Raw genomic sequence first — 20,570 nt, forward strand, 5'->3', positions numbered from 1 at the left:
TATTTTTATTGAGCTGCTGCATCGGCGAAAGTCCCAAAGGCGTTTTCGACTCAGAGAAGCGTTGCGTGCTTAAAAGGATTTTTATACGATTTTTATTTAATTTTATGCGCCTTATGTGGCTGACCGCCCGCGGTAGAGCCGATTTTATTTTCGGACTGCGCCAAAGAACAAGAAAAACGAGACGGAAGCCAAGGACTCTATGGGAACTAAAAGCGTGGGGGACTTGTGCCAATTTGATAAACTTTGAATTTGGCTATGGAAGCATTAAAAAAGTGTGCAAAAACATTTTATTAAGTTTATTTTTTTACAGAAGATTAAAAAAAAAAAAATTTCAAATAATATGCTTTAATTTTGGTGCTTATACAACTTTATCATACATATTCCTTATCAAAGTACTCATACTGTTAATGCTCTGTAAGAAGAATATTCAATTTTGTTTATCATGTCAATACAGCTGTATGCATTGTAGTCCCCCTTTCGCCGCCGAAAACTTTGTTGGGTTCTTGGGCGCCGTAGTTTCGACCATGTTTGTGATTTGTGCTTGTTGGCAACAACAAATTTCGCAATCAACAAAAATGTTTCAAAACTTGCAGACTGACATAAAGAGTATCATCGATTATTTAGTCAGCTTAAAAAGCACTTATGGCAGAAGCAGTAAACAAAATATAAGCACGACTACCCCTAACCCTTGACCTCCCCATACAAATATTTTGCTGTCGTGTCTTTCTAAGTCTTTGCATATTTAAGTGCTTGAATAAGAGACCAAGACCAACAAGCTGAAGATTCGAATTGATTTTCAAACAGAGTTTAATGCACGCCTTGTGTATGTTCAATTTAGTGCTTGTATCATAAATACGTACGAGCTGGCGAGATATTTCCAATAATATATTTACTAAAACGTAGTAAATCATATGCCATAAGTTGCACGTACTCGCACATTTGATTACAACGTTTTTGCCTGCCCATGGAAGTCAAATATATAAATAATATTTGCATCGAGTCGATGTAAAATTATTCTTAATATAAAAACGTGTATTTTTTTTTAATATCCATAAGTAAAATTATTCTATACATATAAAAAGAACATTTTTTATGCATTTTAAAAATCAATTTTTTTATATTCGTGCATTTTTTTCAAATGCATCTGCACAACTTCAATCAATGAATCATTTCCTCTGGCGGTAATTAAATCTTCCAATCAGCGGCAATAAAACATTTGTAAAAGGCTAACAAAACAAATGGTTGCCATTGGCTAGGTAATACCCTGTAATTTAATAATAATTTTATTTCAACATTTGTGTTAGCTACTCTTAAGATTAACTCAAAAAATATCTATGCCATAGCCAATCTTTTGAATATGAGAATGCGATGCAATCATCCATCAGAGCTATAAAGTATATATGCATATTTATATTATCAATTATTACTAGTTTTAACCATTTTATTAAATTCTAATGCTGTGCACTCAAGGATTGCTTCATTTATTATTTTTATTTTTATTAGATTAATTATAACTATTTTATTATTATTTAGTACTCACACATAATTTACTCAGTATTGTTGTAGGGTATAATAATAAGTCGGAAAATCAGCATGACTCCACGTAGGATGAGCAGTTTTTTCTATAAACTTTTCAAAGCTGAATCCATGCGAATGTCAGCGAATAAAACTTAAAGCATTTGTAAAGGAAACTTAATAAAAATGTGCCATCGCATCAAGTATGCATATGGGATATTTCACAATTTTTTTCTTTTTTGCCTGGCATTCGCATCCGACTTGGCACTACTTTGAACTGATGCTCGCACGTTCCGGCTGCGTCAATGTCGGCGCTAGAAAATCCATTTCCCCATGTTCGACCTGAGGGAATAGTCGCTAAGGCGACTTATGCGTGCGAGTCACTGGGAAATAAATTATTTGAGGGTCTCGTCGGTGTTTGCTGTACCCCAAGAAGCCGGAAAGAGAGCGCTACACAAATTATGATAAGCACTTAAGGATAATAGGCTATGTAGCAATCAATGCGAGTCCCAAATCCCAGCTCAAAGAGAGCAAATGAAAGTCCACATCGAGGTCTTTGGCTGCTGCTGCTGCTGCTGGTCAGCTCTGCTCCTGCTGGTCTTGGTTCTTTGCCAAGTGCATGGTCAGCGTCTGGCTCACTCTCTCTTTTTTTCTCTGCATATATATATTTCCATTTCATTCCATCTCTTGGCAGCTTGGACAACAAACAAATTCACTTAGATGCCTGTCGACAACTTCGTTTGCCAATTTTTTGTTGCATTCAAATAGAAAATGTACAAATAAAAGAGCAGCGAAAATAATGTAAGCAGTGTGCCAAATAGTTGCTCATACTTGTAGTAGAAATCTCTGTTTACTCTCACAATCTCTCATTCTCTCCGGGCACACTGCACAAGAGCAAATGGGAGAAATGCAAATGGCGGCATTTGTTGCAGGCTAAAAAGTTTCACAAACTGCAAATAACAATCAGCCAAACCGGAAAATCGCCTTGAAATGTGTCTGAGGCACATTCAGAGCAGGCAACATGAATTATGGAGCAAAAAATTAGTTCTGTCTGCCCACACACAGTCATAAACACACATAGATACACACACACACACACACATCGGGCATTGCCAAAATATTTTCTTATGCATGTGCTTAAATATTTAACATTTGCCCCAAATGTACACAACAAACAATCAAATTGCAAATAACACAAGCAAGTCGACTTTAGCCGACTGCGCAATACGCTGTTAACAGTCTAGTTAAAGTTTATATGGTTGAAGAGAGGATCCCTGCTTATCGAATTGGTCACTATTGGACTCAGTTTTGAACCCAATGTAGTGCATTTTTAGCCCACATATCGGACGAACATAGGTGAGGAAGGAAGAAAGACAAACAATGCTTCGAACTGTAAATAAATTCACAAACATCATTTCTTTATCAAATATTTTGAAATGTAAAAATAAATAAATAAACAAAAATTGCAGATGAAAGAAAATAAATAGTTTAAACATTTCTTTGAGGGCCCAAAGACAGCATATTTTGTAAGTAAAGTTGTCGTAAAATTCTTAAATTTAAAATCTAATTATAAATCTTTTAACCAGTTGGAAAAGGGGGTATTTGCAATATTAAAAACAATTTTTTTGTAAACTCAACAGCTCCAAAATTTGTTTAGTGTGTGAAACAAAATATTATACAATCTCTGAAACTAGCTCTATAAAAAATGTTAAAGGTTAATTCATTCAACAACCAATAAGTAAAGTTCTTATGAGGGATTATCTTGCAAAGCGGCTTTAAATCTTAAAAAATATTCAGTTTGTTGGTAAACCAAAAAGTATCATTGCTGTGCAAAAGATTAACTAATCTAACATTAAACTACAAAGTACTCAGTAATTCATAAAATTTGTTGTAACTTGTGTATAAAAAAAAAATCCTAAACATATAACAATAACAGTTAGGTTAAATGAATATTAAATATATTAAATACTCCATGTTTACATTTCTTTAGAGTAACTATTTAAATATCTTATGCCCAAGCCAACTATCAAGTACAGCTGTTATTAAACTCTAAGTTTGCTGTCCAAAACTACACACATTAAATATGGCTGTATGTATCGAATTTGCTTTTAAGCGATAATTTTTCTCAGTTATTCAACTTAAATAAATGTTTATTGGGCAAACAAGCGTTACAAACGAGTGACCTCCAATTGCAAAGTCCTTTGGCTGGTGGGATCAGCACATGCCAGTCGGAAAGCCTCAACGGACCGGAAACCCGAAAAAAATTACAACTAACTGAAGCCAATGGACGAAAAGTTAGACGAAGCGCAAAAGCGACAGAAACTAAAAAAAAAAAACCAAAATCAACCAATAAAACTGGCACTAGCTCTGTGTGTGAGGTGGGTGGCGTGTGTGTGTAGGGGGTAGGGTTAGGGGTACTTAAACATTTGTCTGCCCAATTTAACTAGTGCGCTAAGCAAATAAAGTGCCAGTCGTAGGGTTTGACGGTTGGTTAGTCGGTCGGTTGGACAGTTGGACGGCTGGACGGTCGGTTAGCGGGCTCCCAGATGTCCACTGTAATGGAGCACTAAATCTATATGCTGACACAGATCCAGATAGAGATCTATGAATAGCACGCAAACAAACAAGATGCAGTCGAGCTAGGCGTTTATTATTGTTCGCCGCTGGAGCGTCACATGGGACCTGGTACGCGGGCTGCGGGACGAGGGCATCATCAACAGCGCATCACACAGGCACTCGACCACCAAGCGGAAGTCAAAACAATGAGGGCCACCCAACGGAAGCTGCACACAAAAGGAGCAAGGAGCCCGAGGAGCAGAAGGAAGGCATGGAAAGCATTTAGAAGCCAACAAAAGGCGGAAAGCATGACATTTTGTTCTGGGAATAAACGAGGGTCGTGCTGTTTTGAATGATGTATAATTGTGTGAAGCCCTAGGGGAGTTGTCATTTCGAAAATTTTAAGTGTGGTCAACTAGTGTGCAGGTCGAACTTCGTTCAACTGGGAATTTCGCTTGCGATTTGCGTATTCCTTTCTTTCTGGTTCAACGGGCTGCTAAAACAGCAGCACAAGTGCGAGTATTAATTGCCCCAGAGATATCAACGGACAAGTTGCAGAAATGTTGGCCAAAGTTTCGACCTAACTTAGGGCTAGATTATGCTGATGCTTGCACCCAAGGGACATGCAACATTAACACATTCCCAAAAGTTAAATACACGTTGCGTATACGCAATATACATCGAGTATACGAACATAGATTAAGTATACGCATAGGGTAAGGCCCAGTAGAGAGTGTAACAAAGTAATTAAAGTGCGAGAAAAAGTGAGAACTGTTTAAAAAAGAGCAAACCAAAAAAAAGGTGAATAAATGTGGCGTCAAATTGAATGACCAGCAACCGACAGAGGTCGCAGCGCGGAGCCAGTACGACAGATAGCATCGGGCGCTGAGCTTGGGCAATGTGAAAACGAAATGGAATTAAAGATGACGCCAAAAAATAAACGAAGAAAAAGTGGTAGAAGCTGAATTCGTTTCAAAAATGCAAGATGCCGTGAAGACGTTGATGAAATGAAGTAGATTTCAGCCGGAATTATAAACAGCTGTAAAAAAGGGAATCGCGAACAAAAAAAAAAGGAAAATATAAATGCCAACGAAGGCAACTGTCCACTTGCCGGAACAAGGGAGGACAGACAACCAGGTGGGCAGGACTCGGACAAAGGCTGCACGTTTTTACCCCCTCCCCCATCATTTTTGTCAAATAAATGAAGAGGTGTCTGCGACTGCGACAGGACGCACGGCCGGGACATTCGCAGGTCCAAAACTGAAAATGAACAAAATTACATCAAGTGTTGGAGTTGTGCTCTTTAAAAAGAGCATCCTCAACCATTCAGTCAAAGGCACTACAGATTCTCGTTGTCCTTGCCATATCCCTGCCCGGCGTGATGCCGGCCAAAGGAAATGAAGTTGCTCAACGAATGCGTCCTAATTGAAATGCCTGCAGGGCCGATGTATACAGCGCCTGAAAGCGAACCATTCTTTCATGCATACACATATCTATATATATATATACATATATATAAATATATATATATATATATACAATACATAGTGCCCTTCGGTGCATCTAGCCTAAATTACAGGCAGTGAATGACTTGCTTGCGGTTATTACATTTCTCAAAAGAACGTTTGAGGTAAAATACAGAAACTTGCTGATTTTAAAATGCAATGAATACAGCCAGCTGACAGCGGATAACAATCTAATACTGCACAAATTGCATGGGGCTGCCAAAAAAAAAAAAAAAAAAACAAAGAGAGGACAAATGCCAGTTCAAATCAATAAATATTGTCTTTTCATACCCTGTAGCCATAGAAGTGATGCACAGGCTATTTTGGAATTGTGCATGCTGCGGGCGACACTTTCAATTCATAATATTATAATATGAGAAGTTGCACACTTTTTAATTCCCATCGTTGATGACAAACTAGGAGTTCATCATATGTTGAATCATAGGAATCAAACACTCTATCTAGCTCTAAAGGATATATTTGAGAGTTTTCTGCAGGTATATCAGGTATTTTTCGACTTGCATGCAGAGTATCCTCTAGTCAAAAGCTTGCATCTAAGGCAGTATTACTTGTTTTATTGTTTCTGCCAGTGAACTTTTGGCTGCGCACATTTCTATGATACAATTAATTTTGGTTTTTCAAGAGTCATGCATTTAATATTGATGAATTATTGTTTGTACCCCAGGGAGAGGCCAATAAAGCACATAGATACACATGGGCCAAATAGAGGAGAGTGTGAGGATGGCCAAAAATAAAATAAATGCTTCGTTAGAACCTTTTGTGTGGCGGCGGACATAATTTAATATTTGCTATGCCAGATATCCAAAACACTTGAATGAATGCTTTGTCGTGATTTCATATTACGCACAAAACCAAATAACTAACCACTGGAAATAACAAAGTCAACGAGCACAGACAAATTTAATGAGAGGTCCTGAAGGAGTGAGAAATACATATATTCGCCTCATGTGTGTGTGTGTGTATGTGGCTCTGAGTATGTGTGCGCCCGCAAATTATTGTCCTGGCCATAGATACATATAGAGTTATACGTGTGTGTGTGTGTGTGTGTGTGTGTGACGAGTGTTGATTTACATTTTTCATTTATTTTATTTATTTAAGCTGCCGCCTGGTGTCAGCGTCTAGGCAGCAACAATCCCACAGTGCCAGACTAAAAATATTGCTGTCCATAACTTTCATGCCTTCATTTGTATTTTTCTTGATTTTTTTGACTATTTTCTTGTTGTTGTTGTTTTTTTTTCATGCTTGCGGCTCTCGCTAAAAGCCTCTCGGCTATTGTTGTGAATTTATCGCCGCTTTATTTCCCTTTGCAAGCGTTTTATGCTTTATTTCTTCTTCGTTTTATTTTTAGTTGAGGTATTTATCACATGGCTATGCTACTTGAGTAAGATTTAGTATAGGGTACATAGTCATAGTGTGCCTAAAACTGGGGACTGGGGACACGTTAAGCTCTCTGGCATTAGACAACACGAATTGGCCGAAATACTTTGAGCTGAAAATGCCACAAAACTAAATGCCTAAATTATTTCTGTGATTTATGATGTTTGCATTACAATTAGTAAGCAATAAAAATGCATAATAATCATTTTTTGTTTAGGATTTATTAGAGTTTACTGTGATAAATTGGAGTATTTAGGCTAAAAGCAATGCCATTAATTAAAATTATTTAAATACCTTTATTAAAAACTAGAGTCGAATGTGGCTTTTCGTTTAGTGTAGACAGTTTAAGTAATTTTATATAATCAAATAAATAAAACATTCCTGTTTAATCTACAGTCATAAATTTAGGAATGTTGCCTTTTTGTGTATATACGCAAATTCTATGGCACAATTAAATCTACTGCAGTTTTACCAAGATCGGTTAGGTCACAATGAAGTTAGTAAGGCAAACTTTTGGTCATATTGACAAGCCACGTTGCAGTTAATGCCAAGTGTAGACATTTTAAATATACATATCCATATATTTACATACTTTCATTTTTTTTTTTTCATATTCTATGAATAAAAAATGCAAGTACGATTATATTGTACTGTATGCTGTGTGTATTTGCTGCTATTTGAGCTCTTTTTTCCGTAAAAGTGTAAATGCTAGTGCGGCGGCAAGGTATGAGGCGATGGCAACTAGTTGCCTCGTTTGGTGTAGAGGTAATTAATTTTTTTAAAATTGCCAGTTGAATTTCTTTAATCATTTAATAGCTAAAAGAATTTTGATTGTGTACTTGTACGAATGTGTGAGTGAATGAACATAGGTGCATTTAATATTTCCATCAACTATGGGTGCATTTATGTGAAACTCCAGTTGATGTTGTCGACGTTCATTTCCTAAATATATCCTGAACCCAAATGGTAATTCTAATCTTTGCAAATTATTGATTGCGTGCGTTTTTGGTAGAAATAGGTATCTCCAATTCGCGCATACCCGACTAGAGCACTTTAAGTTGTTTAAATATCTTTTTCTTGAGTACAAATATATTTTAATTTTTGTACAAACCTAACTTCTGTGCTTTGTAATTATCTCTTATTATAAATATAATTTTTTCCATAATTTTTCTTGTATATCAATTTCTATATATTTCCAGTTTACTTTAAAGCTTAGATTGGCTTACATTAATTTGACCTAGTCTGTTCATCTTCCATCTGCTGTAAATTAATATTCTCATATACAGATCTTTTTTCTACAGGAACATCTTCTTTCAACTTTTTGGCCATAAAGTATTTTAACGACCTCATCATGTGCTCTTTTTGCGCTCATCTTATCATAATTATCACTTAAGCCCACATTTATCAAGAGTCAGCTGACTTGCTACGCATTATTATATCATTGACCCCAGAAATGCACCATGAGTTTCTTCATATTATGAACTACTGCATCTGCTTTAAGAGTTACATAAATTGCCATCAGACTACGACTACGGAACTGGCTGGGGGAGAGGGTAGTGGTTGGTTTATAAATTACATACTTATGGCTCGCAGTTAACTGCAAAATGTATTAAAGTTGAAATTGTGTTCAAGGCAAGTTTATTAATTATTTTATTTGGCCTGTGTATACCAAGTACATAACGCGAGACGGCCATATATCCGTGTGCATGGTGTGCGAGGGAATAGCAAAGAGTCTGACAGAGTCTGGCAATTACACACGACAACAAATCGCAGCAAAAACATACGCTAAGGATGTTTTAGTCTTATTTATTGTTGTTTTAAGAGCGTGAGTGTATACGTATGTGTGTGTATGTGCTCTATTAGCAGGGCTGTGTGTGTGTGGGTGCATGCTTAGGAAGCTATTTTAGTCAGTTGGATGAGCACTAATAGATCCTGCACTAGCACGCTTAAACTCAACTCCTAATTAGTCATGGTAGTAGCATAAATACTGAAGCATACCTGAAGGCGTTTAGCTTAGCTAAAATGGTGGTTAGTATGTGTGTGTGAGTGGGTGCAGTAGGTGTTTGTTGTGCGCAATCTTAAATGCTATGTCATCTAATCTGTTGATGTTCATACATTTTTGTTCAAATTTTGGTAGCTGTTGATGCTTAGTTCTGCCAAGATTTCTTGAAATCTTTAAAAAACTGTTTTGGACACAATAATAACTACATTTTCGACTATTACATTTGGCAGCAGCCATAATTCATACTGAATCGACATAGATATACTTTCAATTGTCGGCCGTTCACTTTAATGTGTTCACAGTTAAGTGTCCTGCAATTTACTTATTGAGCATCAGACAGTTTTGTTTGTCATTCATATTTAGATGCACACATTACTTATGTCCACTGACAATGATAAAGGTCGATTTCGGTTCAAGTCATAGAAATACATTTGATCATATATACATATATTACACATAATTTAATTGGCCAGCCTCGATACATTTTGGTATCCTTATTATGGGTGCGCAGACCCGTAAGGTATTTGTCATATTTGATCCTGTGTTCTTTGAAGTGCCAATTAGTAATTTCGACGGAAGTTATTGGAAGTATCATTGTGAATATATATGACTGTGTAATTAACCACAAAAGCAGATTCGGACTCCATAATTTTCGCCCTTGTCGGTTAAATTTAAAAAAGTTTTCCATGGGAGTTCATAGAAACTTTTATTAAAATACTTTCTATTGTTGCTTTCTTGATAGTAAACAATTTTTACTTTCTTCTCTGTGTCGCATTACGAACGTTTAATATTTAGGTACATACACGCTTACTTAGCTTAGTCAATAATTATCATTTATCCAATTCTAATTAGGATTTTTCGACAACTGTGCTATTCTAGTGAGCCAATTTTGGGCATGAATTTGGAATATTTACACAATTATTTTTAGTAAATATTGTTTTCAGTAAGCTATCATTGTTATTTTCTTTTATTTGGAGAATATTTAATTATCTCTATATATAAAACTGTTTGTCCTGACTGACTGACTGACTGACTGATTGGTGATCAACGCACAGCCCAAACCATAAGAGCTAGGAAGCTGAAATTTTCACTGTAGATACCTTATGTGATGTAGGTGCACGTTAAGACGGGGTTTCGGGAAATTCCACCCGCAAGTGTGGAAAAATCGCGAAAAACGTTTGTATGTAACTTTTTTGTTTACCATCCGATCGGCCCCAAACTTATTTTCAAAGATCTTTGTTCAAATTCATTTGAGGGGTGTTTCGCACTTTTCGGAAAACCCATTCCTCCTTGGTGGAAATGGAGGTCTAAGATTTGGTGGGTGACGTTTCGCGCTCAAATTCATTTCCAGAGATCTATATGAAAAATCATTTGAGACGTGTTTCTCACTTCTCGCAGAATTCAAACTTCTTCGGAGGGAATGCGATTTAAAGATTTTTTGGGCGAAGTTTTAAGTTGTGTCCGATTTGCTGCAAACTTATTTTCAAAGCTCTACATAAGAACTTAATAAATACGTATTTCAGCGATTTGGGAAATTCCACCCGCAACAGTGGTAAATTGGCGGAAAACGGTTGTATGAAAGTTTTTTGTTTACCATCCGATCGGCCCCAAACTTATTTTCAAAGATCTTTGTTCAAATTCATTTAAGGGGTGTTTCACACTTTTCGAAAAATCCATCCCTCCTTGGTGCAAATGGGGGTCGAAGATTTGGTGGATGACGTTTTGTGTTCAAATTTATTTCCAAAGGTCTATAAGAAAAATCATTAGAGACGTGTTTCACATTTCTGGCAAAATCTAAACTCCTTCGGTGGAAAATGCATTTTTAAGATTTTTTTGGTGAATTTTAAGAGTTTTCCGATTTGCATAAAAGTTGTTTGATTCCCGTCCGATCAGTTTTAAAATCATTTTCAAAGCTTTTTAGATTTTATAACATACGTGCCACGGGCAAGGCCGGGTTATACCCGCTAGTAATATATATATAAAAATTAATAAAAAAATGGACTTTGAAAGCTTTTATTATATTGACAAATCCTGCTTTTACTTTGTATAACAATTCGCTGACGTTAAACATTTACTTTCCCGCGTTCACATAGTGCAAAGAAAAAGTTTTTTCATAGTCTTTTTAATGTTAATCCGAAGGAGTTTACTCTCTAGGAAGCATTAAAAACAAATTCACACTCATAAACTTTTATTGGCAACCTAAAGAGTTTATAAAAGTAAGGAATATAAGACCATATCGAAGATTATTTCAGCACTTGAACAACACTTGAGACATATGCAATTAACTCAACTTCTGTAATTACATGGTCCAACATAGTACGAAGAGGTCTTCGGATGTAATGCATATCAGTTTCAGGGCAGGACATTAAATTCTCAATGGAAAATTTCCTTTGGCGTTGCGACCGCACCCAAGACAACCAGCATGGCGCTTCCAAAATATTTGCTGTGTGCATATTTCAGCAAGTGCCAGCATAAAATATCTCCTTATGTCCAGACACAACAACGCTGGGCATGCTCTATATACAAGTATATTCACTTAATTATAGATGCGACACGCAGACCATTCGGCCCATTCACTGGACCAATTCCATTTCTGGAAAGCCGTGCCGGGGGCGGTAAGTCGTAGCGCTGTGGTCTCTAGCCTGCAGCATATTTATGGGTGGCCCGAACAGAACTGGGCCTGGAGCTGACGCCTGTGCGAATTCAGGTTCATTTTGGACCATTAGGCGGCACACAAGGCAGCAATAAACTAACAATTAGACCAAAAATAACAAGCTCAGCACGCGACACACGCACAGGGCACACAAAGGACACTCGGCACATGCAAATGTCTAAGAAATAGCACAACATTTCTATAGGCATCTTTAAATTTCTGGCAATTTCTGATATTTTTAGATTTTTAATTAATTTGAGTGTAGACACTTGTTTTACTTTGCATGCTCTATGATTTTATTAATTAATGTTGCTGAAGTGCTTCCATCTACATACATACATATATCAAAAGTCGTTTCGCAGCAACATTTCTAATTTGATTTGCTTATAATTTCTTACCTTTGCATATGCCTATTTATTTTTCTTGTGCGATTTAAGTCTTGTCATTCATCTTTTTTCCACCAACTTCACAAATGTATTTTTTCAACAGGATTAGGAGTGGGTGATGGCAGCAAAGAAACCTTCGTGCTTGGAAAAAGCAAAGCTTTCCTCATAAAATATTTTTTGTCATCGGTTCTAATGCCATGTGAAATAAATAAAATAATAAACCAATGAAATGCTCATTCTGAGCATTTAAATTTCTGCTCGTTTTTTGCTTGTTTTTGCTTTTCAATTTTTATTTTCAATTTTTATTTAACCAAGATTTTATATTGCATTAAGCGTACGATTTCAGTGATATATTCAAAAAGTGACAATCAAATATTTACTAAAGAATTTTTTTATGTGCTGTGAACATACACAACTATTTACTTAGTTAAATCGTCTCCATAAGACGAATTCAAATAAAACTCAAAAATATTTGTCTTTTCTTTTCAGTGCTATGTTGACAAGCATTTATCAATTTAATAGATTAATCTTTCTAAGCCAACGTTTTAAGATATTTCGAAACAATTTTTGATTTTAATTGGCTTCAATAAAATGTTACCTCACATCAAATGGTATGAATATTCATTTTTTTTTTTATTGTTTAAGAAATAGTCAATAGCTTCTTGTTTTTGTTATATAAATCAAATTTTAAGTTTACAAATTCTAAAGTAATTCGCAGACATGAAAGAGTTTTTCTATTGTCGACCACTTTATCTGATGAGCCAACAATTTAAATTAAATCTCCACCTTGTCCATGAACCTCAATTTTATAAAACAAATTAAAAGATTTGGCAAACACATTATCAATTAAAAACATGGCTAATAAGGCCACCTAAATGAGTTACGCTTCAAGAGTCAGCTGCTAATTATAAATGTGAAATGCCAGCTGCATTCCGAACATGGCCACAACATTTTGTTAAATTTATGGTTTTGTGCAATAACTCACATTTTCTGTAGCTTGAACACGCAGAAATGTGGCTGCAATTTCTACCTGTAGGACAGCCGCAAAAAAAACAGCAATCAGGGCTTAGGCAACAACGACAACGACAAGTACAACAAAAATAGCAGCCTGGACAACACTGACAAGCGTTGTTAAGCAAACCAAAGCCACAGCAGCAACTAACTAGAAATTGCAGCTCGTAGGTGGCTGAGTAACAAAAAAAAATATATTTCATAGAGCGCAAAAAACCAAACCGGTGCAAACCGGTGGAAATTGTACCGTTAGTCATGGCATAAAGCACTTGCACTTACCATTCACATCACACGCTCACGTATGCGTTGTCGGTGGTGTACGTGTGTGCGTGTGTGTCCGTCAAGCGACTGTTGGCTGGCTGTTGGTCGGAGCTCGGTAGAAGCAGCTCAGCCCGAAATTGTTGCGGCAAGTTCACTTCCGTATCCGGTCGCGCACGACACCGTTGCGTTGTTTAACTAAATTTTGTTGTCAAAACTGGAAAATGTTAGCCCGCCAGCTTCTGACAGCAGTTGCAACTAAAGGGCTAACTGCTCAGCTGCCTGTCCCGCTGTCTCGCTGTCTGCCTGTCTCTCTGTCTGACAGAGGCTGGCCAAAAAAAGTTTTCAGTTGTGGCAACGTGTTACGGCAACTGCCGCAATTTCTGGCCGAGTTACGAGCGCACTTAACTTTCACGGCTAACTTTGCCACACTTAACAACACTTGAACGGAAACTTTTATATCGGAACAATTCTTATTATTTACTTAGCTGCTCCGAATTGGCCAACTGGCTTGCTAAAAATACTAGTATTTTGTATATAGTCTAATTTTTTCAAATGTTTTCGCTAATGCATAATTTATCTACTTTTGATACGTCTTGAGTTCGCTTACATCTCAACATTTGGCTAAGTTTCAACTTTATCGTTCACCAAATATCTTTTGCCGTTGTTGCAACCGCTCCGTCTTAGGAATCACCGCAAACTGTTTGCCCGTGCCCAAGTCCCAGGACCAGGACCAGTCGTCCTGCCCGGATGCAGCATTTGGCGCGGCAAGAACATCGCCCGGTTTTATGAATGGCGCGATGTTTCTAACGGCCAGGCGGAACGCTCTGGCATTGGAACACGTTTGGCGCATGCGCTCCGCACGTATGCAAGATTTATGACAGTTCCGGAGGTCGACATCGAGAGCATCGAGCACGTGGCGCCTCCAACAAGTGTGATAAGCGTGAAAACACGCGCTGATAACGCCAGCACGCAAATTTGGCTTCTTGACTAAGGTCAGGGACGCCGACCCCCGCTTTGGTTAGGGGAAAACACTAGTAAATGCGGTGTGCGATGTTTGCCCAATGTCACTGTACAAGTGACATGCATACACTGTATGCATTGCATACTGTATTTAATAATAAGTGTATACATTTTTTATATTTATGTGAATTTAAAAAGGGACACTTTGAATACATGAAGTGTTTTAATAAATTATACACATGTGTGACGCACAAAAATGTGCATTGTTTTTGTCGATCTCGATGTAATGATTTACTTAGTTTTATTGGTTTATTTAATACATTTTATAAATAAAAACCTGAATTAATATTATTACCATTATAATTTGTTTATTAATTATTAAATTTAAAAAAAGTCGTGTAAGTTCAAAGTTATAGTTGTAGTTGTTATTTGAGCCTTACAAACTGCGAGCTGGTGCGCGTTAATTAGCTCGATATCTTGGCAAACAGACCACAAATCAGAAGCATTCCAGAGCATAAACAACAACATTAAATTGTAAAGGCAAACAGCTTAAAATCACGCGCTGCCAACCCTTTAGAGCAACATCAACAACAATTAACTGACTGAGTATGGGGTAGACAGACACATTTTGTGTTGTGGGAGTTGCACATGTGTGTGTGTGTGTGTGTGTGTGTGTACGTGTGTGTATAATTATTATATGCTTTATCAACTGTCAATATGGTGTGACTTTTGCTTCGTTTGACAAAGCAAATTATCCAATGGACAACAGCTGCCCGGCGGTCATCTAACCGAAACTGAAACCGAGACCGAGACCAAAACCAATACCAAAACCACCGAAACCAGGGAATAGAGATTCCATTAATTTCATTGAAATTAACTGTGTCCTGTGGCAAATAGTCCTTAAAGCTATGCGCGATTCGTGGCCTTTAAGTAGCCAAGGAACTGTGAACTCTGTCCAATTTGCATTCTTTTATTTTCATACCAATTTCAGAGCTCGCCTTGTCAGACCTTTTCATATAGTACTATGTTACATAATAGTATTCGTTGTGTTCATTTTGCCGCGCTCCAAAAGAGTTTTTTGTAAAAATTGCCGTTGTTGTTGGGCGTAATTTGATGTTAATGTATGCATGCAGCGCAGCCCCCCTCGACCTAGAGCATGGGGCAATTCGAGCAACATCAACATTGTTTTGTGCGGGAGGGAGGGGAACTCATGAAAGAGAGGCGTGCATAAATTACTAGGGTGGACATAGCATTACAGTTATAACAATAAAACTCAAAGCTAGCACCCAACTGCACTAGTTTTGTTCATTAAAAGGCAGTTTTAAAATTTCGATATAATCTCTGTTTAAACATGGCGGAGATTCGTTAGGGCTCATACAATTTTCTAATTTAAGTATAATAATGTTATGATAAATGTTGCACAGTATTTGTAACTCAGCTAAAAACGGAAATGGCCGTAGCTATGATTTTATGGGTTTATAAAGTATATGATAAATGTACGTATTAAGTGAACTATTTAGATTCAGAAATACGTTCCGCATACGGTTAAAATTTATAGACATTTTTAAAATGGTATAAACTTAGTTATAAATTCTTTTAATGAAGCGTTTTAAATATAATACCCTCTGATCTCTACCAAGCGAATAACTAAGGGAAGGATGTATAGTTGCTATTATGTAACTTATATGATAATTACACTGAAGTTACTTTCAAAGATGGGGAAGGAGATGTTTAAATAATACCTAGTAGGTAGAATATTTATGAGCGATTTTTAATTTATTATAAACTTTTCTGCATTATTTATTGACTACAGCTCAAAAATTGAAAACAAATTAAATTAAATGAGAATATATAGTAAAAACCAACGAATCGTTTACGAATCTTTCGATTTAAGTAAATTTTAAGTGAAGTTCATTGCCGAACTATATCCACTATATCCAGTTGGTCGTTTAATCACAAAATATACGTCAAAATTTGTAATCTATAGTTCACAAATAGAAAACTGACTCAATAAAAAGCGTGACGATAGCCACAACAGGTTAAGTAAATAAGCGGGAAGAGATAAGCGCATATTCCCAGAAAGAATTGAATTCGAGTACAAACAAACATCAGCTGACTTTTAAGGTATTTGAGTTCGTATTAGCCAAGGCGAACCCCCTTAGATAAAATTATGTGGAAAGCTAATCTTTTTAATATGCGGATAAGCGGATCTACCTAGTAACCGAAACCAATAAGTCAGCTGGCCTCATATCAGTAGAGCATCAATATATTACGCATGATATGATATGGAAAGGAGGAGGAGTCTTCCGATATATAAGGGCAGTCGCTGAACTGTAGATATTCATTATTTGATTTGCATTGAGGCAGACAAAATGGCAACTAAAGCTTTGTTTCCAACGCTCTACGATGCGGAGACTAAAACCTGGAGTGGCATCAAAAGGCGTCCATACTATGATCCCGACTGCTCCGTGGGTGAAGTATTCTACACAGCCCTAAGGAATTGGCCCAATCAAGTTGTCCAGGTAAATGCCATGGCCCACTTAACAGAAGAAGCTCAAATTTAATTAGTTGCTTACCACGATTTAGATCAACGATTCGGACGGCAGCAAAGTGACCAATGCGGAAATCTCCCAATGGGGCACACGCTTGGCTCTATACCTGAGGCGGGAGAAGCTGACGCAAGAGGATGTCGTTGGCATCATTGGCAGCTCCAGCACCTACGTGGGGCCCCTGGTTGTGGCCTGTTTCTTCAATGCAACGCCATTCCATGCGGTGAATGTCACGCGAGATGCCCCCACCGTGGCAACACTCTTTGTGGTGACAAAGCCAAAGATCATGTTCTGCGATGGTTCCGACTATGAGCGCATCAAAGAAGTCACTAAGGATTGGGCGCCCAAAATTGTAACCCTGACAGGTCGTGTAGAGGGTGTGCCCTCTATTGAGGATCTGCTGCACCCCGTAGCTGGGGAGCAGTTATTTCAGTGAGTGGCACTATAAAGGGCCAAAGGGGCTGCCCAAAACTAATTGTTACCTATTCTTTATCTTCCAGACCCGCATCATTGAATAAGAATGGCGATCAGACGGCCCTCATTCTGTGCTCGTCGGGCACCTCGGGTCTGCCCAAGGCGGTGGCCCTGTCCCACAAGCATGTTACCAAAATTGCCCCGTAAGATAGCCACACCAGATTTGTATGCCATAAGCTGGTCTAATTCAAATGTCACTCCTCTTAGATTTTGCAAAAGCACAGATCTGCTGTTGACGCACGCGAATGTCGATTGGGCAACGGGATTCATAGCCATCGCAATTGGTTTACTCTATGGGGTGCCACGCATATTATTCGATGGGGGCTTCAATGCAGAGAGGTTCATTGGGATGATACAGAAGTATAAGGCCACCACGCTTGTGCTGGCACCCTGGCAGGCCTATGAGGTATTCACCAATCCGCTTGCCACGGAAGAGGCCTTGGACTCTATACGATTTTCCTTCATCACCGGTGGCTGGATCTCGATGCAGGTGCTGCAGCGAGCGCAGAGCCTCATGAAGAAATCCATTGTGGCCTTCTCTTACGGTACCACCGAAACAGGTGCGATTACGGTCAATATTGATCACAGCCTGGGCAGTTCAGTGGGTCGAGTCTTTCCGGGCATGCGCATCAGGATTATCGATGAGCATGGCAACAAACTGGCCCACAATGAGGTCGGCGAGGTGCTCATTGACATTGGCTCCAAATGGCTAGGCTATGTAGCCAATCCCATAGATACGGAGGCCACCCTGCTGAATGGTTGGATCAATCTCGGCGATCTGGGCTACTTTGACAGTAACAACAATCTATATCTCGTGGATCGCAAGAAGGATCTGCTCAAGTACAAGTCCAAGCACTATTGGCCCAATGAACTCGAACAAATCATCGCCGAGCTGCCCGATGTCCTACATGTCTGTGTGGTCGGTGTGCGGGATACCAGATATGGTGATGCAGCTGGCGCCCTGGTCATCAAAAAGTCCGGGTCCTCGCTTACCGAACAGCAGGTCATTGACCATGTCGCCCAGCGAGTTGTCGTCGACTACAAGCAACTCCATTCTGGCGTACAGTTCGTGGATTTGATACCAAGGAACCAGAATGGTAAGATCATGAGAAGTCTGGCCAGGGAGGAGTTTGAGGCGCGCATGAAGTAAGCGTGCGCTGGGCGCGCTCAAGGCCTTCGACGCCTATCTATGTATATAGTATATTGGAAGTAGTTTTCCTATTTATTCGTTTAAATTAATTGCATAAAAAGAAATTTCTAGATAATATAAAAAAAACGTATGCGTAATAAATATCTTTATCACAACAAATTTTCCTCTTCCGATGTGGCTCAGATCAACAGTCCAAGTGACTCTGATATGGTAAGTAGTAAAATGTTATTATAATATTATTGAAAATCAGTTATCAATTCAATTACGATATCTTTGAATAATAACGGCTGCACAATTCATAACAAAGATATCGAGGAATGGCGCTCAAAGGTCGCACGTGTCTTAGATATGAGTTTTTGTTTTTTGTTTGCGTATAATTTATTATCTGAAAATAAGCTTTATGTAATACCCATTTGTATTCGTTCATTTATTTGCTTGGTTCCCTTATTAGCTCGTATATAAAGCAATTAATAGCAATTTGTATTATACTCTGTAGGCAAAAGAGTAAGAGTGCATATTCGTTTCTGTCCGTATTTCGTCGGACCTGTCGTTTTACACTATTCAAACAAGATACCGAGTTTGATAAAAATACTGGTACTTACCTTCGTTTAAGTTGTTAAATGCTTCAGGCGGGAGTGCCCGACTAGCAGCTACCCTTATGATCGTCATATTTATACAAAATCCCACTATGATCGTCATATATATACAAAATCTTATCTTATATAGCTGCTTTAGGAAATATTGGTCAAATAGTAGTATCTTATATGGCAAAATATTCGTTTTTCAAACTCTGCATTAACGAGCTTCAATATTCTCACATATCTACAAAAGGGAAATGTAAACGAGGGTTTCGGCATGCTAAATATATCCTTACTTGCTCGTTTCTTTTAATTTGTGGACAAATGTAGTGAGGCATTCACAAAGTGAAATGTTCCTTATCTATATATACCATACGAGAGAGTGTTCATACTAAATATTGTGTATCTAGATCTAATAGTTTTGAGTTATTCTTAACAAAACAAACTTGCAAATTTATATATCGTGGTAATAAACGCGTGTTGTGTATGGCAAAGGGGAATATGTATTTTTAATTTCAAGTCTCTAACTTTGTAGTTTCCGAGACAGACGGACAGGCAAAAAATCAGACTGGCAGATGGACATGGCTAAATCCTATCAGCTCGTCGCGTGATCAAGTATATGTATCTTTTATGTAATTGGAAATGCCCTTTTCTGACTGTTTCATATATTTGCATAACCCTTTATACTTTTTCAATGGGTTCTGATTTGAAAATCAAGTTGATTTTTCCATGTCTCTTTTTGAAATAGAATATTTTTGTTAAAAAGCAAGTTGATAAACAACAGCAAATGCACAAAAAAATAAGCGAATAAATAATTTAAGCATTTAATTCGAGGATACATGCGATATTATATATTTGTACAACTAATGAGAATACATTTTATTATAATCGATAAATTGGCTGTAATTTAGGAAAACGGCAAAAAAACAACAAAAAAAACACCATTTTAATCTAAATAGGTTTTTCACACTTGATCTGTCTGCAAAATAAATTTATAGCTGAAAAGCGTGCGAAAACAAATAAAATAAACAAGAGAATAGGCCATCAATCAATCAAATGCCAAGTAGTTCAATTCAAAATCTCGCACACATTACAAACACGTCTGGCAGACAGATCAGCAAATGCTTTTGCTTTTGCTCGATATTCGAATGAAAGTCACCTGAGCGCTGATTGCAAAATGTCTATTCGGCAGGGGGATGCGGAGGGGGGATGGCGTCAAATGGCACGTGCGCATTCAAAATGCCAATCAATGTCAAGAGCCGGTTACCTTTGAAGTTGATGGGTTGTCTGAGCACCTCTTAAAGCAGATAATTCGTGTTTTGTGCGTAATGTCAATTGCAGGCGCCTAAAACTATGCATCGAATGCGTCGGCGGCGAATCACAGCGCAGATCAAAAGTCTTTCAACAATTCCGACGATTTGCCACAAGCGTGTGGACAGACGCCAGGGGAGTAAGGGCGGCTCGAGCGCAACATTTCTGATCTGAACGATGTCCTGCCTGGGCGTGGCAAGTGGCAGGGACAGCGGCAGCGGCAAAGGCTTAGGCTGAGCGCCAGGCGGCGACTGTGCTTAT

General features: G+C 37.9%; 2 protein-coding genes across 2 annotated transcripts in view; one reads left to right on the top strand and one right to left on the bottom strand.

The window, feature by feature from the left end:
- Window positions 1-14,012, bottom strand: part of LOC135428215 (5-hydroxytryptamine receptor 1A) — a 69,274-nt gene extending 55,262 nt beyond the window's left edge. Inside the window, exon 1 of the mRNA XM_064682062.1 lies at window positions 13,306-14,012. The gene's annotated coding sequence lies outside the window, so the exon portion shown is untranslated. The remainder of the gene's footprint in view (window positions 1-13,305) is intronic.
- Window positions 14,013-16,619: 2,607 nt separating this feature from the next.
- On the top strand, window positions 16,620-18,420 carry LOC135428019 (uncharacterized). Its single transcript, XM_064681808.1, has 4 exons — window positions 16,620-16,769; window positions 16,834-17,228; window positions 17,297-17,413; window positions 17,478-18,420. Exons 1-4 carry the CDS (start codon window positions 16,620-16,622, stop codon window positions 18,418-18,420), a joined length of 1,605 nt encoding a protein of 534 aa, XP_064537878.1.
- Window positions 18,421-20,570: the final 2,150 nt, after the last annotated feature.

This window comes from Drosophila montana, unplaced genomic scaffold (genome assembly GCF_035044405.1).
Source record: "Drosophila montana isolate Dmon_TW-CO22-7 unplaced genomic scaffold, ASM3504440v1 contig_2438_1, whole genome shotgun sequence".
NCBI classification, from domain to species: domain Eukaryota; kingdom Metazoa; phylum Arthropoda; class Insecta; order Diptera; family Drosophilidae; genus Drosophila; species Drosophila montana.